The sequence below is a fragment of the Malus sylvestris genome, chromosome 17, assembly GCF_916048215.2.
Source record: "Malus sylvestris chromosome 17, drMalSylv7.2, whole genome shotgun sequence".
NCBI classification, from domain to species: domain Eukaryota; kingdom Viridiplantae; phylum Streptophyta; class Magnoliopsida; order Rosales; family Rosaceae; genus Malus; species Malus sylvestris.
This window is the reverse complement of record NC_062276.1, coordinates 11,916,379-11,930,968: the sequence shown is the minus strand read 5'-3', so window position 1 is coordinate 11,930,968 and position 14,590 is coordinate 11,916,379. Positions and strand designations below refer to the sequence as shown.

The following is a 14,590-nucleotide window of genomic DNA, read 5'->3' as shown; positions in this document are numbered from 1 at the left end:
AAAACCTTAGTGGTTGTCAATTTTTGATCAAAGTCCTTTAACTTTGTACACCTCAACATATTAATATTAATATATTTCCATGTCAACAATAAAGCTTGAGATTTTATGGTATTTAAAATCTAACATCTGATGAGCTATAAAACAAAGGGCCAACAAAAAATATGGAAATTTTTTCAAAATTTTGATTGATTAATATCAACATAACAATATAATTTCTTATGAAAATGTATATTAATAAATGTTAAGTACATGTTCGCATATATATGTATCAATCGATTGGAAACAATGTTTAAAAAAAGTGCCAAAAGAATGTATCCAACATTGTTATGAATTTGACCAAAAGAAAACATTGTTATGAATGATAAAATAGTTGTCACATGTTAAAAGAATGTACCCGTACATTGGCTATATATAATTATCTATGGAGTACAATTTCAACATTGTTCCAAAACTAAAATGTTTTAATATGTAACCCATAAAAATGTTTGAAAAAAAATGTACCCGTATAATTGTATGAGTACAATGGCGCACTTAATTATAAATTAAAAAATGTGGGTTCATTTTATACACAAAATGGGGAAATTTTATATTAAAAACATGGGTACATTTTATATAGAAAACAATGCGTACATTTTATATAAACAACAATGGATACATTTTAAATTAAAAAAATAGATTTATATTAAAAAATTGGTAAATTTTACATATAACAAGTGGTACATTTTTAAAGATACATAGGCACATTATAAATGACACACCCCGACCCAAATCGAGGCGTCCTGGCTGGGTGTGTCAGTTTGGTATTAGAGCCAATCCTTAACCAGAAGTGTGCTGACGAGGACATCGGGCCCCTAAGGGGGGGTGGATTGTAAGATCCCACATCGCCCAGGGGTGAGGATCCTGTAAGCCTTATATGTATATTCATATCTCTACCTAGCACGAGGCATTTTGGGAGCTCATTGGCTTGGGGTTCCATCGGAACTCTAAAGTTAAGCGAGTTCGCGCGAGAGCAATCCCAAGAAGGGTGACCCACTGGGAAGTTCTCGTGTGAGTTCCTAGAAACAAAACCGTGAGGTTGTGGTCGGGGCCCAAAGCGGACAATATTGTGCTACGGCAGAGTCGAGCCTGGGATGTCACAACCCGTTTCGAATATTTAATTTTCGACGAAATGAAATGACAGTTATATCCAAGTATTGTGGTGTGTGTTATGCATATTAAGGGGGTTCAAACTTGCATTATTCCTCTATTATTTGACCCAATGAGAACTAAGTGTTTCTCTTAGTTTAGATTGGTGACTTTTGGACCACACACACACTCCCACCTTTTCTCTCTCTCCTTCCCGTGCTCTTTCTCTCTCAGACTCTCACTCTCTTTCTCCCTTCTTCATACGGACCAACCCAGAAACCCTCTCAAACCTTGTAGATCAAAGGTTTTAAGATCATCATTGTGTTCGTGAGGACCATACGAGTTTAAAAATACCATTTTCAGGTAAGGGAACCTTCGATTTCACGTGGAAACCCTAGCTCCGATTTTGCCACTGTTCATGTATACGTGAAATCTTGTATTTAAGGGAATTTGAAGTTTATAGGAAGCTTAAGGAGGTCCTCACGAGTCTCGGGGTACTTCGTTGGAAGAAATTGGACATCGGAAGGCTGAGATCGATGTATATCTAGGTAAGCCGAACTATCAAGCTTTCTCGAGGAAAACCTAGTAGATTTTAAGCCTTGAAACTTGTATAACGTAATTTTGCATGCTATTAGCTTCATTTTGGTACCAATTTTGTGGAAAATGGTGAAGAAACGAAAGAGAATAGTGGTTTTAAAGTTTTACCTAGAAACCAGCGAAGTCGCCGGAGAAGAAAGGAGTATCTTCCGTCAAGGTTGACGGAATAAGCTAACGCCGTCAGTCATCTTTAACAATTACCGTTGGATTTTAATGGAATATTCCCTAGAATATTCCTGACGGTGTTGACTGATGTCGTCAGTATGCTTGTCACGTGGCCGCGCGTGGGGGCGCGTAGGGCCGTGGCCTTGGCGGCGCGTGAGGGGTCCAAGAATTATTCTAAAAATTTGGAGATGATCCTGAGGTTGTGTAGGTCACTGTGGTATATTCAAATACCAAAATTGAGCATTGTATGAGAAGTTATTAACTAGTTTTGTGTATGTGCTCTAAAATAACATTTTTATAGTTAATTCGCATATAGGTGAGACTTATCCCGAGGACGAGCGCATTCAAGGGTGACTCGGGGGCTACGATCCTTCGACATACCAGTGAGTGGGCTTTTGGTTTTCAGTATATACTTATATACTTGATATTTTCCCAGAAAATGCGTTTAAATGAAAGTATGCTTTGAAATGCCATGCATATAAATTTATATTCAACATATGAATTAGTATTTGATGCTTTATATGTGTGTGTGTGTGTGTGTGTGGTGTTGTGGACGCTCAGTTAAGCTCAGGTGAGTTATATTGGGTTATGCGAATTGTCAATGATGCGATATGTGATTGAATAATGTTGAACTCATAAAACTGCACCTAGGGTGATTGTGATTTAGCCAGAGATTTGGCACAAGTCTGTTTAGTATGTCACCTCCCGCACCATATGCTCATATTGGATCCAATTTAGGTGCATAGCCTTGTCGTACAGACCTTATTTATGGTTCCGACTCGTAGGTGACTAGAGATTTATCGCCCAACTATTATGTGAGAGTAGTGTTGAGCATGATTATATTACACCCATTATTGTCGTACAGACCTTTTCATTTGGCTCTGACTCTTGTGCAGTATGTTGCCGTATAGGTCATTGTATTGACTCCGGCTAGATTGACTTTTGAGCTATGAATTCAGCCGTACAGATTACCACAAGGGTTCCGGCTAACATGTTATATTTCTATGAAATTATTCTTACTTGAATTGCTTACTCTGTTATATTTTGGCATGGCATACTTATGAAAATGATTATGTGAAGCATGGTTTGAATTGATATAATTACATATATATATATATATATATATATATATATATATATTTATGTATATGCATATATCTTGATTCTGGGAAAAATTATACATGTTTTATAGTGAAGGGTTAGATATGTTGATAAATGAAATGGTTTTGTAAAACATTTGTTTTTGCCCACTCACGTTTTCTGTTTTGCGCCCCTCCAGGTTTTCGATAAGCTTGCTGTTACTGGGTTCGAGGACTTCGGCGTTTCTAACATATCTAAATAATAATAGGACATTTCTGGTACTGTATAACTAGTACTTGTCCTACTGGACTGCACCTAGGATTATTATGCTCCGATTAGGAGTATTTACTTTTGTAACTAACTCTTATCACTTCATGCTTTCTAGTGCACTCTAGTAGTTTCGGTTTTTTAATATCCGTATATTTCTTATCTTAATTGCTTCCGCACTGCGCACATGGCTACGTCACCCTCACGTGACGGCCAGCATGCCTTGATCTCGGTCGGGGTGTGTCATGGGATGTGGTGGGGGCCAGGGCTGGGATGTGACAATAAATAAATTATAGGCACTAATAAAATAGGAAAAAAAATTATGATTACAAATAAAAATTTTAAAATATGGGAACAAAAAAATTAATATATGGGTACAATTTAAAACTATAAAGAAAAATGGTACAAATTAAAAAAATGGTTGCAAATTAAAAATGGGTACAAACTAAAAATAGAAATATATGATACAAACTTTAGTCATAAATATAAACATACCAAATGTAACGTTTCTAACACTAAATGAATATATTTAGTAACAAAATTTAATTATCTTGACATGTAAATATTTTATTATTGAAATAATGACATTCATTAAAACCTAAGGATCTTAATCAAAAGTTGAAAAGGAATAAGGTTTTAATCAATGGAGTAGGAAAAAATAAATGAAGGGAACCTAATTTCTTAAAAAATAAAATGGAAAAGGAAAATTATCTATTTTCTGTCTAAATGAGAGTCATGACCTAGGCGTTTTACTAGGTAGGTGCCTAAGCAAATCTAGGTGCCAATTTTTATTTTTTAAACGTCTAATACTTAATCGTAATAGTAGCTTAGCACCTAACACCTAAGCAAGGCCTAGGCGAGACTTTTAAACAGTGATCACAACACACAAAGTCGTTATATCTCATTGGAAAAACCAGATGGTGAATAGCTCCCAATGGTAAACTTCATGAAAAGGCATTTCTTGTATTGTGGGCAACATACCTGCTGGTTCATTTAATCTTATTCAAAATGTAAACAATTAAACAAGACTTCTAATATTGCTGCCGCTTGATCAGTTTGACCATCATCATTTTTTTGTGTTACGTTTCAAGTCGATAGATGCACGACAAAGATCTCAGTGCCACGTACAACTGCTACAAGAATTCTCGAGTTCGTAAGGCTGACTAGTCGCATCTGGCTAAGGTTTAACAGAGAAATTATAATTTGACATTTATGCAAAAAAATTTTAAGGTTTTTATCACAAATGGTCGTTGAAATTGACTATTCCATTAAGATGGTCCTTGAAATTGAAAATCAATCAAAATGATCCTTGAAAATGGATATCAGAAATCAATGTAGTCATTCCGTCACAAATTTGTCAAAAATTATGTTATGTGCTGATGTGGCACATAGGGCAAACGGGTACAAGAACCGAGGGTCGAGGCGGGTAATCAAGGTTTGGGGCGGGTATAGGCCGGTTTCAATTTTTTGAGAATAGAAATGGGACGGGGCAGGGCGGATCCATAATATTTAAGGGGCAGGTCGAGTCTTAGGATTTGGAATAACGGGGCCCCAGATGGCCCGTTTCTAACTATAACCCATTTATTAATTCTCTAAACCTAATCCATTATCCATTCCATCCCATCGTCCCTTTCCTTCCTAGACTTAGACCAGACTTCCACTCGAGTCATCTCCTCCACCACCACAATGGCTCAGCTCCCTCGACGGCACCACCTATTCCTCATTCACTTCTCCCTCCCACCCTCGAATTCATTGCGCCGATTGCTTCGAGACTTCTACAGAACCGATCTGGATAGAGCACCAAAATTCAAAAAACCTAGGAGATTAATTAGATTCTGAAATACCCATTCAAAGAACACAAAGGCATTGCCCCTACGTCCACATTTTTGACAAAAGGTTTCATCTTAGTGGAAAATATAATTAAAAATTAGGACTTTCTGCCTTTTATCATAAGGATATGGAATTCATCTTCGGTTTGGTAGGCGATGGCTTCGCCGTCGTGCAAAGCATACAGAATCATGGTGCTCGACACCCAAAAGCTCATCGCAGCCAGCGGCGTGTCCGCCAACAGGGTTTGGTTCACTGAGTACATACAAAGGACTACCATCGTCGATCTGAGTCAGATTGGAGCCTCGCGCCATGCTCGTCGATCGGAGTCAAGAGACAGAGACCTTGATTTGGGATTAGGAGAGATGAGCAAGAGAGATGAGGACCACCACCTTCACCGATTCACCACCAGTGGTTCAGCTGCTGGTGCGGGTAGCTTCCAAGCCGTCAATTTCGTTGGCAGTAGGAGCAATCTAGAACTGTGGAACGTTCTAGAGCTCTGTATCAAAACCGGAAAAGAAAAAAAAAGGTTAATTAGACCCGTGGACCCATCTTAAACCAGCCCGGTTCCCAAACTTAAAAACCCTCTACCTGGTCCGGCCCGCCTTGTTACTGTTTAAAACGGGTAAGGTTCGGTTCCTTTAAAATTGGGCTCGGCCTGGCCCGTGCCCAACCCTAGGTTCCACAATTCTAATTAAATGTTGACATTTGAATTAAAAATAATTACACAATTAAATAATAATTTTTATTTTTGCATAATATAAAACTTAAAGAAAAAGGAAAAAAAAGAAGAAAGAAGATGAATAGATGCTTCGCCGTTGCTTCTGATGTCCTTATGTTGTGTTGTGTGTTTGTGATAACGAGGTTTTAGGTTCGGGTTTTGGAAGTGATGAGTCAATTTCATATTATATATTTTACCCTATTCTTAGTGTGTTTTGGTAATTATTTTGATAGAATTTTGATATTTTGATAGAATTTTGATACTTTGATTTATATTTTCAATATAGGATATTTGACTTCCTCTGGAGCAAAACATGATCAAACGGATGAATTTTAGAGTGATTCAAATTGAAGGACGTTCGTGTGTCTCTTGGAGTGTTGATATCGAAGTTTAGGATTTTTCTACCAAACGGTTATTTTCTGGCGACGGAATAAAGAAGCAGTGTGCAGTGTTCGAAAATGACGTTTCTGAGCTTAAATTGAGTTTTTGAAGCCCGAGATGACCTTTGATGGGTTCGTGACCTTCTGGAAAAATGTTCAGAATATTCCAAACCTTAAACCCAGCTGTATTGGGACGGTTTTGGAGCAGTTTAGTGGTCTAAAACGTGGCTGTTCATATTTTAGGTGAATTTTACCATTTAATTTAGGGTTATGTTTTCTATTTTATTTTAGTTATTTAGTTTCCTAGTTCGATTGGAAGACCTTTTATTAGGAGAATTTAATTTCTGCTAGGTTAAATAAGTTTGGGCGGCTTTATTCTTGTAACTTCTTCGTGCATTCTTGAAGAGAGGAAATTGGCCAATCGTAGAGATTTTCAGACTACTTCCATTCTAAGTGTTTTTGATCTTTTATTATTTCAATAAAGAACTTTATGATTTTTATTATGAATATGTATAACTAATTCTCTTTTTGTTAGGGTGAGACCATGAGCCTTAACGAGAATATGTAGTTTCTCTTCAATTTGCTTATGATTATATGCATGCAGGTTTTCAAATTATTAAGCACTGGTTTAAACTATCTATTTGTCTTGATGCTTGATCACCATTAGGATGTTTAGAAAAGTAATTTGATGCAATTTTGGTCGGAGGTCGATCCCTGAAATTGACGAAGGCTTCTTGTGGTTAATATGTGCAAGTTCACTTAAGATGAATACCACGTCTTAAAGGTTGCATGGTTTTTCAAAAAGTTTTACAAAACTTAATGAGGTGTGCATGTTTAGATTTGATCTGAATACCACAGATGGATTGCATGTTTGATATACGTTCTATGTTGGGGGTCCAAGTAGGCATATATTAAGAACACCTAACCTTCGAAATATGCATGTATAGGTTATAAGTAATTGGACAAACTATATAGGATTGTTAAGGTGACAGCAGATCCCTAGTGTTTCCTTAATTTGATTTCTACAAAACTGTTTTCTTTCCCTTCAGCTTTAATATTGCAGATTGTCTTATTTTTATTAGTTAAATTCGTTTTATTAAATTAGGTCATAAAAAATCAATCATCTCAACTTTCTCCTTTATAATAATTAATTGGAATTTGATTTGCTTCTAATTATTTAATAATCCTTATGGAGAACGACCTTGCGAGAACCGTTTATACTACAATAACCTTGTCATTCTTACAAGTAATATAGGAGTTTTTAACCCTTGTGCATGTGTGGTAAAATCTCTTATCAGGAAGCATTGGTGTTCGTTGTGCATGCATGGTTGTACTTAATTAGGTGGGTATATATTTATCAGAAGACATTTGATTTCCCACAGCCTAACTTTCTGGGTGCCAAAAACAACGAAACCATGATAAAACATTGTTATCCTTGGTTTTTTCTTTCTGCTCGGATTGCAAACTTTGTGGGCTGTTGCTTCCTCTCTCCAACCATGTCTGTTAAAACCTTAAGGCCTGCGCAGCCAATAAAACATTCCATTCGTTTTGTGTTAATCCTTCTAAAAGATTCAACAAAATGATATGTTGGAGATTCAATTAACGAATTGAATTTTTTATGGCTGCAAAGCAAATTCCATTCATTTTGTGCACAGGTTAGTGTATATTATTTTCTTCAAGCTCTCGAAGTCACTCTCACCCGATGTTGAACTCAACGATACAATTCATTGCAATGTCATTTATCACATATCAGTTTATGTTTATAATATTTCATTCGATTGGCAAAATTCACTTCATAGAAAATTGAACTGGTTTGCTTTTGATATGATGGAGTTTGCTGTTGCCTATTGATCGTATACAGAAAATAAATATTGAAAACCTCATGAAGCGACTTAGGGCAACTTGTCACATTATTTCTCCTTACTCGAGCCAATAGAAGTAATAGTCTTCAATGTGATGGCTTGATGATGAATTGATGATGGACACTTCCGAAATTCTCTTGAACAACCTTTTGAATTCACTTGCTAAGATTACAAAGGCTTTATTCTATTTTTTGCAGAACTTGGTTTGCATTCGATGCTTTTGATCCAATTTCTTCAAATACGAAATCTAAAATCCCTAATTGACAAAAAACTAAACACTCAATTGACATAAACCTAAATATTGACAAAGAGTTTGAGCGTTAGGTGTCTTATTATTGTGTATGTTGGGTGTGAGGGTAGTATTGGAAAAAATGTGGGGTATATTAAGATAAATTTTAGTTCAAAAAGTAAAAGTGGGGTTTATTAAGTATGTGAAGTGTAGTCAACAAAATGTAGGGTGTGAATAAAATAACCCAACAAAAAAGATATTTATTATTAATAATTTTTAATCCAAATGTCAATATTCAATTAGACTTATGGGATCCAGTTATGTGCCACATTAGTACATGATAGAATTTTGACAGATTTGTGACGGAATGACCATATTGATTTGCGATATCCATTTTCAAGGATCAAATTGATTGATTTTCAATTTCAGGTACCATCTTGATAGGGTGGGTCAATTTTAAGGACCATTTATGATAAAAACCTAACTTTTTATGTGAGTTTAATAAGTTACACGTTTCAAAATACTCTTTATATATAAAGAGTCGAACATTGTTCTTTAACGTATATGCAAAGCTCACGGTCCAAATATAATAGATGTACATGTTTGTAATTTGATTTTGATCAGTATCATACAATCTTTAGTGTATTAATATAAACAATTTTTTTTTGGAAAATTAATATAAACAATTTTGTTTAGCTTTTTTCGTAACGATCTGATATCAAACATTCACAAAACTAATGAGGTTTTCAAAAGCAATTAAAATTAACAACAAATTCAGCCTGAAGAAGGCCCATAAACCTACAAGGTACAAGCATGACCCTTTCTAGCAAAACTAAGCTCTTAAGTTTGTAGATTTTTTTTTTCAGTGAGTCTGTCACACCGTCATATAATGCCATAATTATACATATTTACACGTGTATTTTTTACTTGATCTTTTTAATGTGATTATCATACTGTCACGTGACATTAAAGTCATGCATATTGCAGTACTCTATTTTTTGCTACTCCTAATTTGGAGAGGTATCAACCCTGTAGTTCACAAGTTCGGGCATCACAGATGAGGACTACTGAAAAAACCAGAAACAAAAAAATAGAAGGAAGATGAAGCAGAAAAACGATCAAAGATCAGCCAATTAGCAAATGGAAGGTCGAATACGTCTTACAGAGAAATAAAAAACATCTCACAAGCCATGACATAAAGCAAATGATCAAGGAGATAGCACATTATTCCAACAAGCTGTTCTGATTATTTATTTTGCCCAACTCCAGGGTACAATAGTTATATAAACTACACGAGAATTTAACATTCTTCTCACAATAATGTTTCATACACAACACGTCATCACTGCAAGAAAAACAATTGTACACACCCGTAGTACACAATTTTTCTTCCAGAGGTACATCAACCTTAAAATGGGTCACCAAACTGTAGGACCCTCTTCCAAGATGGTCTGTTGCTAATGTCATCCCACCATGCAGAGACATGCTTTCTGTCCCTGATCATATACTCCTTCCCCATATTAGCCACCAAGAAGTGAGTGAATGGAAGGTGGCTAAGATCAGCAAGGCTGAAGAAATCACCGGCCAAGTACTTGCACTTCGACAGTTGCTCCTCGTAAATGTCCAGCACTTTTCCCAGCTTTTCTTCACTCTCTTGTAAGATCTTGGGGTCTGAAGGAAAACCCAAAACTGGGGAAAAGAGAATGTGAACGACCAAGTTGTAGATTGGTGGCTGGAAGTTGTGTGCTTCAACTTCCAGCCATTGTTCCACAAGCCCTCTTTCCTCAATTGTCTTTCCCAGCAAATCAGTCCCTTGTGACTTATATTTTTCTGCGTAGTACCTCATGATTGCACGTGATTCTGCAGATCGAAGACAATTTAATCAAACAATTGGTAAGATTTCAGAAAGACGGACCAGTGGAGTTTTATCTCAAAAAAATAAAAATAAAAATAAAAAAATTCGGTTCTATTAGTAGTGGAATCACTAATTATGTGTTGTATTTTATTTGTTCAGGTTTCCGATGTGCAACTTTACATTCTTAGTAAGCAACTTGTTAGATCATTGTATTGGTGATCAGTTCAGGCATTTCATCGAACACCTTTCAAGCAAGTTCTATTAGTAGTGGAATCACTAGTTATGTGTTGTATTTTATTTGGTACGTGCAACTTTACATTCTTAAACAACTTGTTAGATCATTGTATTGGTGATGTTAAGAAACCAATGAGCAAGTGTATTGTAATGTCAATCTGATGCTAAGGAAATTCTCAAAAGACGATAAATTTGGACCCAAAAGTAAAATATATCATGTGCTAGCAAAAATAGTTGTTACTCAATTACGAATATTCACCAATGCAATTGAGATTTCATAGCCCACTATCATTTGTATCAGAATAAGGGTAAATTACATAAAATTACCTCAATTATTGGGTCAACCATAGTTTCATACCTCATCTTTATGTCATACCTTATGTACGAATTTGTTGCAATGTCATACATTCCGTCAGTTTGTCTGTCAATTCCTCCGTTAAATGCTGACGTGACTTAAAAAACATAATTAAATATTAAAAACTAAAAATAAATAAAATCATTTAATATTTTTTTTGCATGGCACCCTAATAAAAACCAACCTCACCCACCTTCCTCCCCCACTTCACTCCCTTGTTGTGCCCAGAACCATCCTTCCCCTCTCTCTCTCCCCTTTCCTCCCGTATTCTCTCTCCCTTTCACACTGCAACAGCAGCCTCATTGGTCCCAACCTTGACCTTGGATCCCTTCCACCTAATCTCCGCCGTCCACTTCTCCTCTTTTTCTGTCTTGTGGACCGGCCCCGCCTGCACCCTCCCTCACCAGATCCTAACCCTCCAACCTCTGTACACTAGCCTCACCTCATCGTCAGATGCAGCCATGGTCACCACCTCATAATCTTCACCAGCATTCTTTTGAATCAGTCCCTACTCACCGATGGGTTCTTGGGTTTGCAGTGAATCAAAAAATTTGGGAAAGCAACCCTTAATTTGAATCAAAAAATTTCTTTGGGGGCTAATTGGTTCCCGGGAAAATAAACGTTTCTGATGGGTTCTTGGGTTTGCAATGAAGGATTTTCCGAGAAAATTTGGGAGGAAGAACAGAGAGAGAGAGAGAGGAATATGCCGTTAATTTTGGTATGGAAATTTTACAGAGAGAAAGGGAGTGGATTTTAGAGAGAAAGTATAAGGGTGAGGGTGATGAGTTCAGGGGAGAAAGATGGGGAAGAAGGTTGAGGGTGATTAGTTTGGGGGGTGGCTTGGGGGAAAATCGGAGCGGGTGGGATCTAGGTTTGGGTTGGGGCGGGGAAGAAAGGTGAGGGGGATAAAGGCTGGGTCTAGGGATGGGCAACGTTATGGTGGGCGTGTAACCGCGGTTATTTACCTATTTTAAACATTTCAGTCCTCATACAATTCCAATAATTGAAATTAAAGTTTATGAACGATATTTTTCTGCTACACCCAAGCAAGTTTTTAATTATAATCCATATGATTACAAAGTAAAGTTTATAAAAACAAAAAGTAATCATTATCTTGAATACTAGATGATTCAAAACACGCATAATCATTACACGTGTATTTTAGAGTTCGCTCAATAGTCCTACTAATTTTTGAGTGCTACGATTTCGGATCCACACATGAGGCTTTGGGTGAAGGTCAGGTCCAAGGTGTGGTGGGAGAATTTAGGCCACCCAGACGTTTCGAAGGAGGAGTTTCGAAAGGCGTTTCAGATGAGCAATGGAACGTTTGACATGATATGCGCAAAGCTGGAGTAGGCGGTTTTCAAGAAGAACACAATGATTACGCATGTATTTTAGAGTTTGCTCAATAGTCCTACTAATTTTAGAGTTCGCTCAATAGTTTTTAAATTTTACATATATTAAATTAAATGGGTAAATGGGTATCCGTTATAACCGTAGGTAATGCCCATAATCGATGGATACCCGTTATAACCGCGGATAATACTCATAATCGCCCATTTAAATTTCACGGATAAACGGTTATAGCCATAACCATTTGTTCGTCCAAACGGTTACCCATAATCATAAATGTGAACTTTAAATAGACGGGTAACCGCTGTTACCCAAACCCATGAGTATTTTGCCCATCCCTTGGTGGGTCCCCCATGCAAAGAAAAAAATTAAATGATTTTATTTTTTTAGTTTTTAATATTTAATTAAATTTTTTAAGCCACGTCAGCATTTAACGGAGGAATTGACAGACAAACTAACGGAATGTATGACATTACAATAAATTCGTAGATAAGGTATGACATTGAAATTTTTTAAAGATGGGGTATGAAACTGTAGTTGACCCAATAGTTAAGATAGTTTTGTGTAATTTACCCTCAATATAAATAATAAAAACTAAAAGATCAAGTGCTAGAAAGAAAGCATAGCATACCATATAGAGTATAATCCCCATCTTGAATGAGAGGAACTGTTCCAAATGGCTGCAATTAAAGACAAACCAATACAAAACCAATGTACAAGTAAATAATTTACATACTTATTCATTCTTGTTTCTCTGACAGATGATCAGAACTTCATCTGGGTTTAAATCCTATTGAGAAGTCCACTAAAAGCATAAATTGTTGAAGAAAGAATAAGTGTTTCTTTTGTCACGATCGGAAAATAAAGAAATAATTACATATGTTGAACAATAAAAAATACATGACGTATAAAAAATAAGGTCCATACAAATTGGGTCAAACTACAAGGCAAAACAAGATGTAATTCAGCCCAACAAAAATGAGGATGGGCTTTACATACATCCATAAATAAAATAAAATAAAATATGCATTTCCCTACAAAAGAGGGAAGAAACATGCAAAATCAGCGGCTCCCCCATTTTCTGCAACAAAAAGAAAAGTGGAGTCAGTTTAAGAGAAAGTGGCGGAAAGAAAGGCCTCTATCCTCCCCCACGTAAGAACTCTGGAAACCTCCTAAGATGCCTATAAATAGGCATCAACCACAGCAAAAAAAAAAGGAGGACGAAAAAAAGAGGGAGACGCTGCAGAAATTGAAGCACACGGGGGACAGAAAAAAGGAAGGGGAGACACTGCAGAAAAGAGGGAGATCGACAAAAAAAAAAGGACGATAGAGAAGAGCACAAAGGAACAAAAAAAGGAAGAAGAGCAGGACACGGAGAAGACAGCAGAGAAGTACGGACGGCAAAGAAGAACAACGCAAGAAAGCAAGGGAGAAACATAAGGAAAAAGAAAAGAAAAAAAAAGAAACAGCCAAGAGCAGGAAGGTATAAATTTATTTTAAATTTGTTCTTTGTTGTTTTGTTTCCTCTCGACTTTTGCAGGAGAGAAAGAAGAAATTTGCTTTCTTCTTCATCTTTCACCAAAGTCAAAAAAATGGAGACTAAGCCCACCGGCTCACCATGGCAACAATAACCAACAGACGAGAGAAGTTCTGAAGACAGAACCGTCCTTGCCGTTACCGTTAACTCCATGAATTTCTTCGGGGTGGTCTAAACCACCCCGTGAAGTTCCAGTCAAGTCTACATGATCCGATCCTCGCCGCTGTTGTCAATTCCATGAATTTCTTGTGGGTTGTCTAAACCACCCCTGAAGTTCCAACCAGGTCTAAGTGATCACTGCACTGCAGCAACCAAGGGACAACCTCAAGATTCCGTGCACTAAGCCTCTGCAGCGCTCTCAATCCTACGTAAGTCTTGCATCAGTAATAAGAAGGGAAGACTTCCAGTTCAGTCGAAGGGCCGTGGTCGTCTTCAAAAGCCCTTGTGTTCTCTTCTCTACGTCAAAATATGCAGATAGATACCAAAGCATGGAATTGCCGTGTACCGTTTTCCCGCCTGGAGGAAAATGATATGTTTGGCAAGACTTGAACAAGAGGCCAATGTTCTTAAAATCCTACAAAATCCGAAGGCAACAACAAAGGAAGAAAGTAAAAGCTCCTCCAAAACTTAGAATGCCATTCACGTGGGCGTTATGAACTTGGGCCCCATTAATAGAATATGGTGCATGAAACAAGCATGGCAAAATGGAAAAGGTTTCAAGACAAAGGAAAAGAAAGAAAGGGTGCTCATCATTCGGGATTTTTAATCCCATAGAAAGCTATCTAAGAAATACACGAGGCTCTTGCTGACTCCCGCCTTTGTCGAGGAATGTCTCTATCACATACATAAGCAACAAGTAGAAGCAAGACTATGGCTTCTATATCAGTCTCACTTATAGCAGAAAACCAGACAAACCTAATATTTTCGTGGGCAAAATTAACATGGGAGTTGCTTCGTATATGAAAGCCTTTTGTGCTAAGAAATACAAGTCTACAAGGGAAAG

General features: G+C 36.9%; 1 protein-coding gene and 1 long non-coding RNA gene across 3 annotated transcripts in view; one reads left to right on the top strand and one right to left on the bottom strand.

Annotated features, from left to right (window-relative positions):
* The window catches only part of LOC126611149 (uncharacterized), a 72,575-nt gene that overhangs the window by 35,595 nt on the left and 22,390 nt on the right, over positions 1-14,590 (top strand). The gene's annotated exons all lie outside the window — the stretch shown is intronic.
* Positions 1-14,590, bottom strand: part of LOC126611146 (glutathione S-transferase F9-like) — a 62,117-nt gene that overhangs the window by 35,693 nt on the left and 11,834 nt on the right. The window contains exons 2-3 of one of the 2 annotated variants that reach the window (XM_050279330.1): positions 12,682-12,730; positions 9,661-10,113 (exon numbers count right to left, since the gene is read on the bottom strand). In XM_050279330.1, the coding sequence (XP_050135287.1) occupies positions 9,662-10,113; positions 12,682-12,730 (501 nt within the window). In that variant the 3' untranslated portion in view covers position 9,661. Of the gene's footprint in view, positions 1-9,650; positions 10,114-12,681; positions 12,731-14,590 lie in introns of both variants that reach the window. The other variant, XM_050279329.1, reaches the window with a different exon arrangement.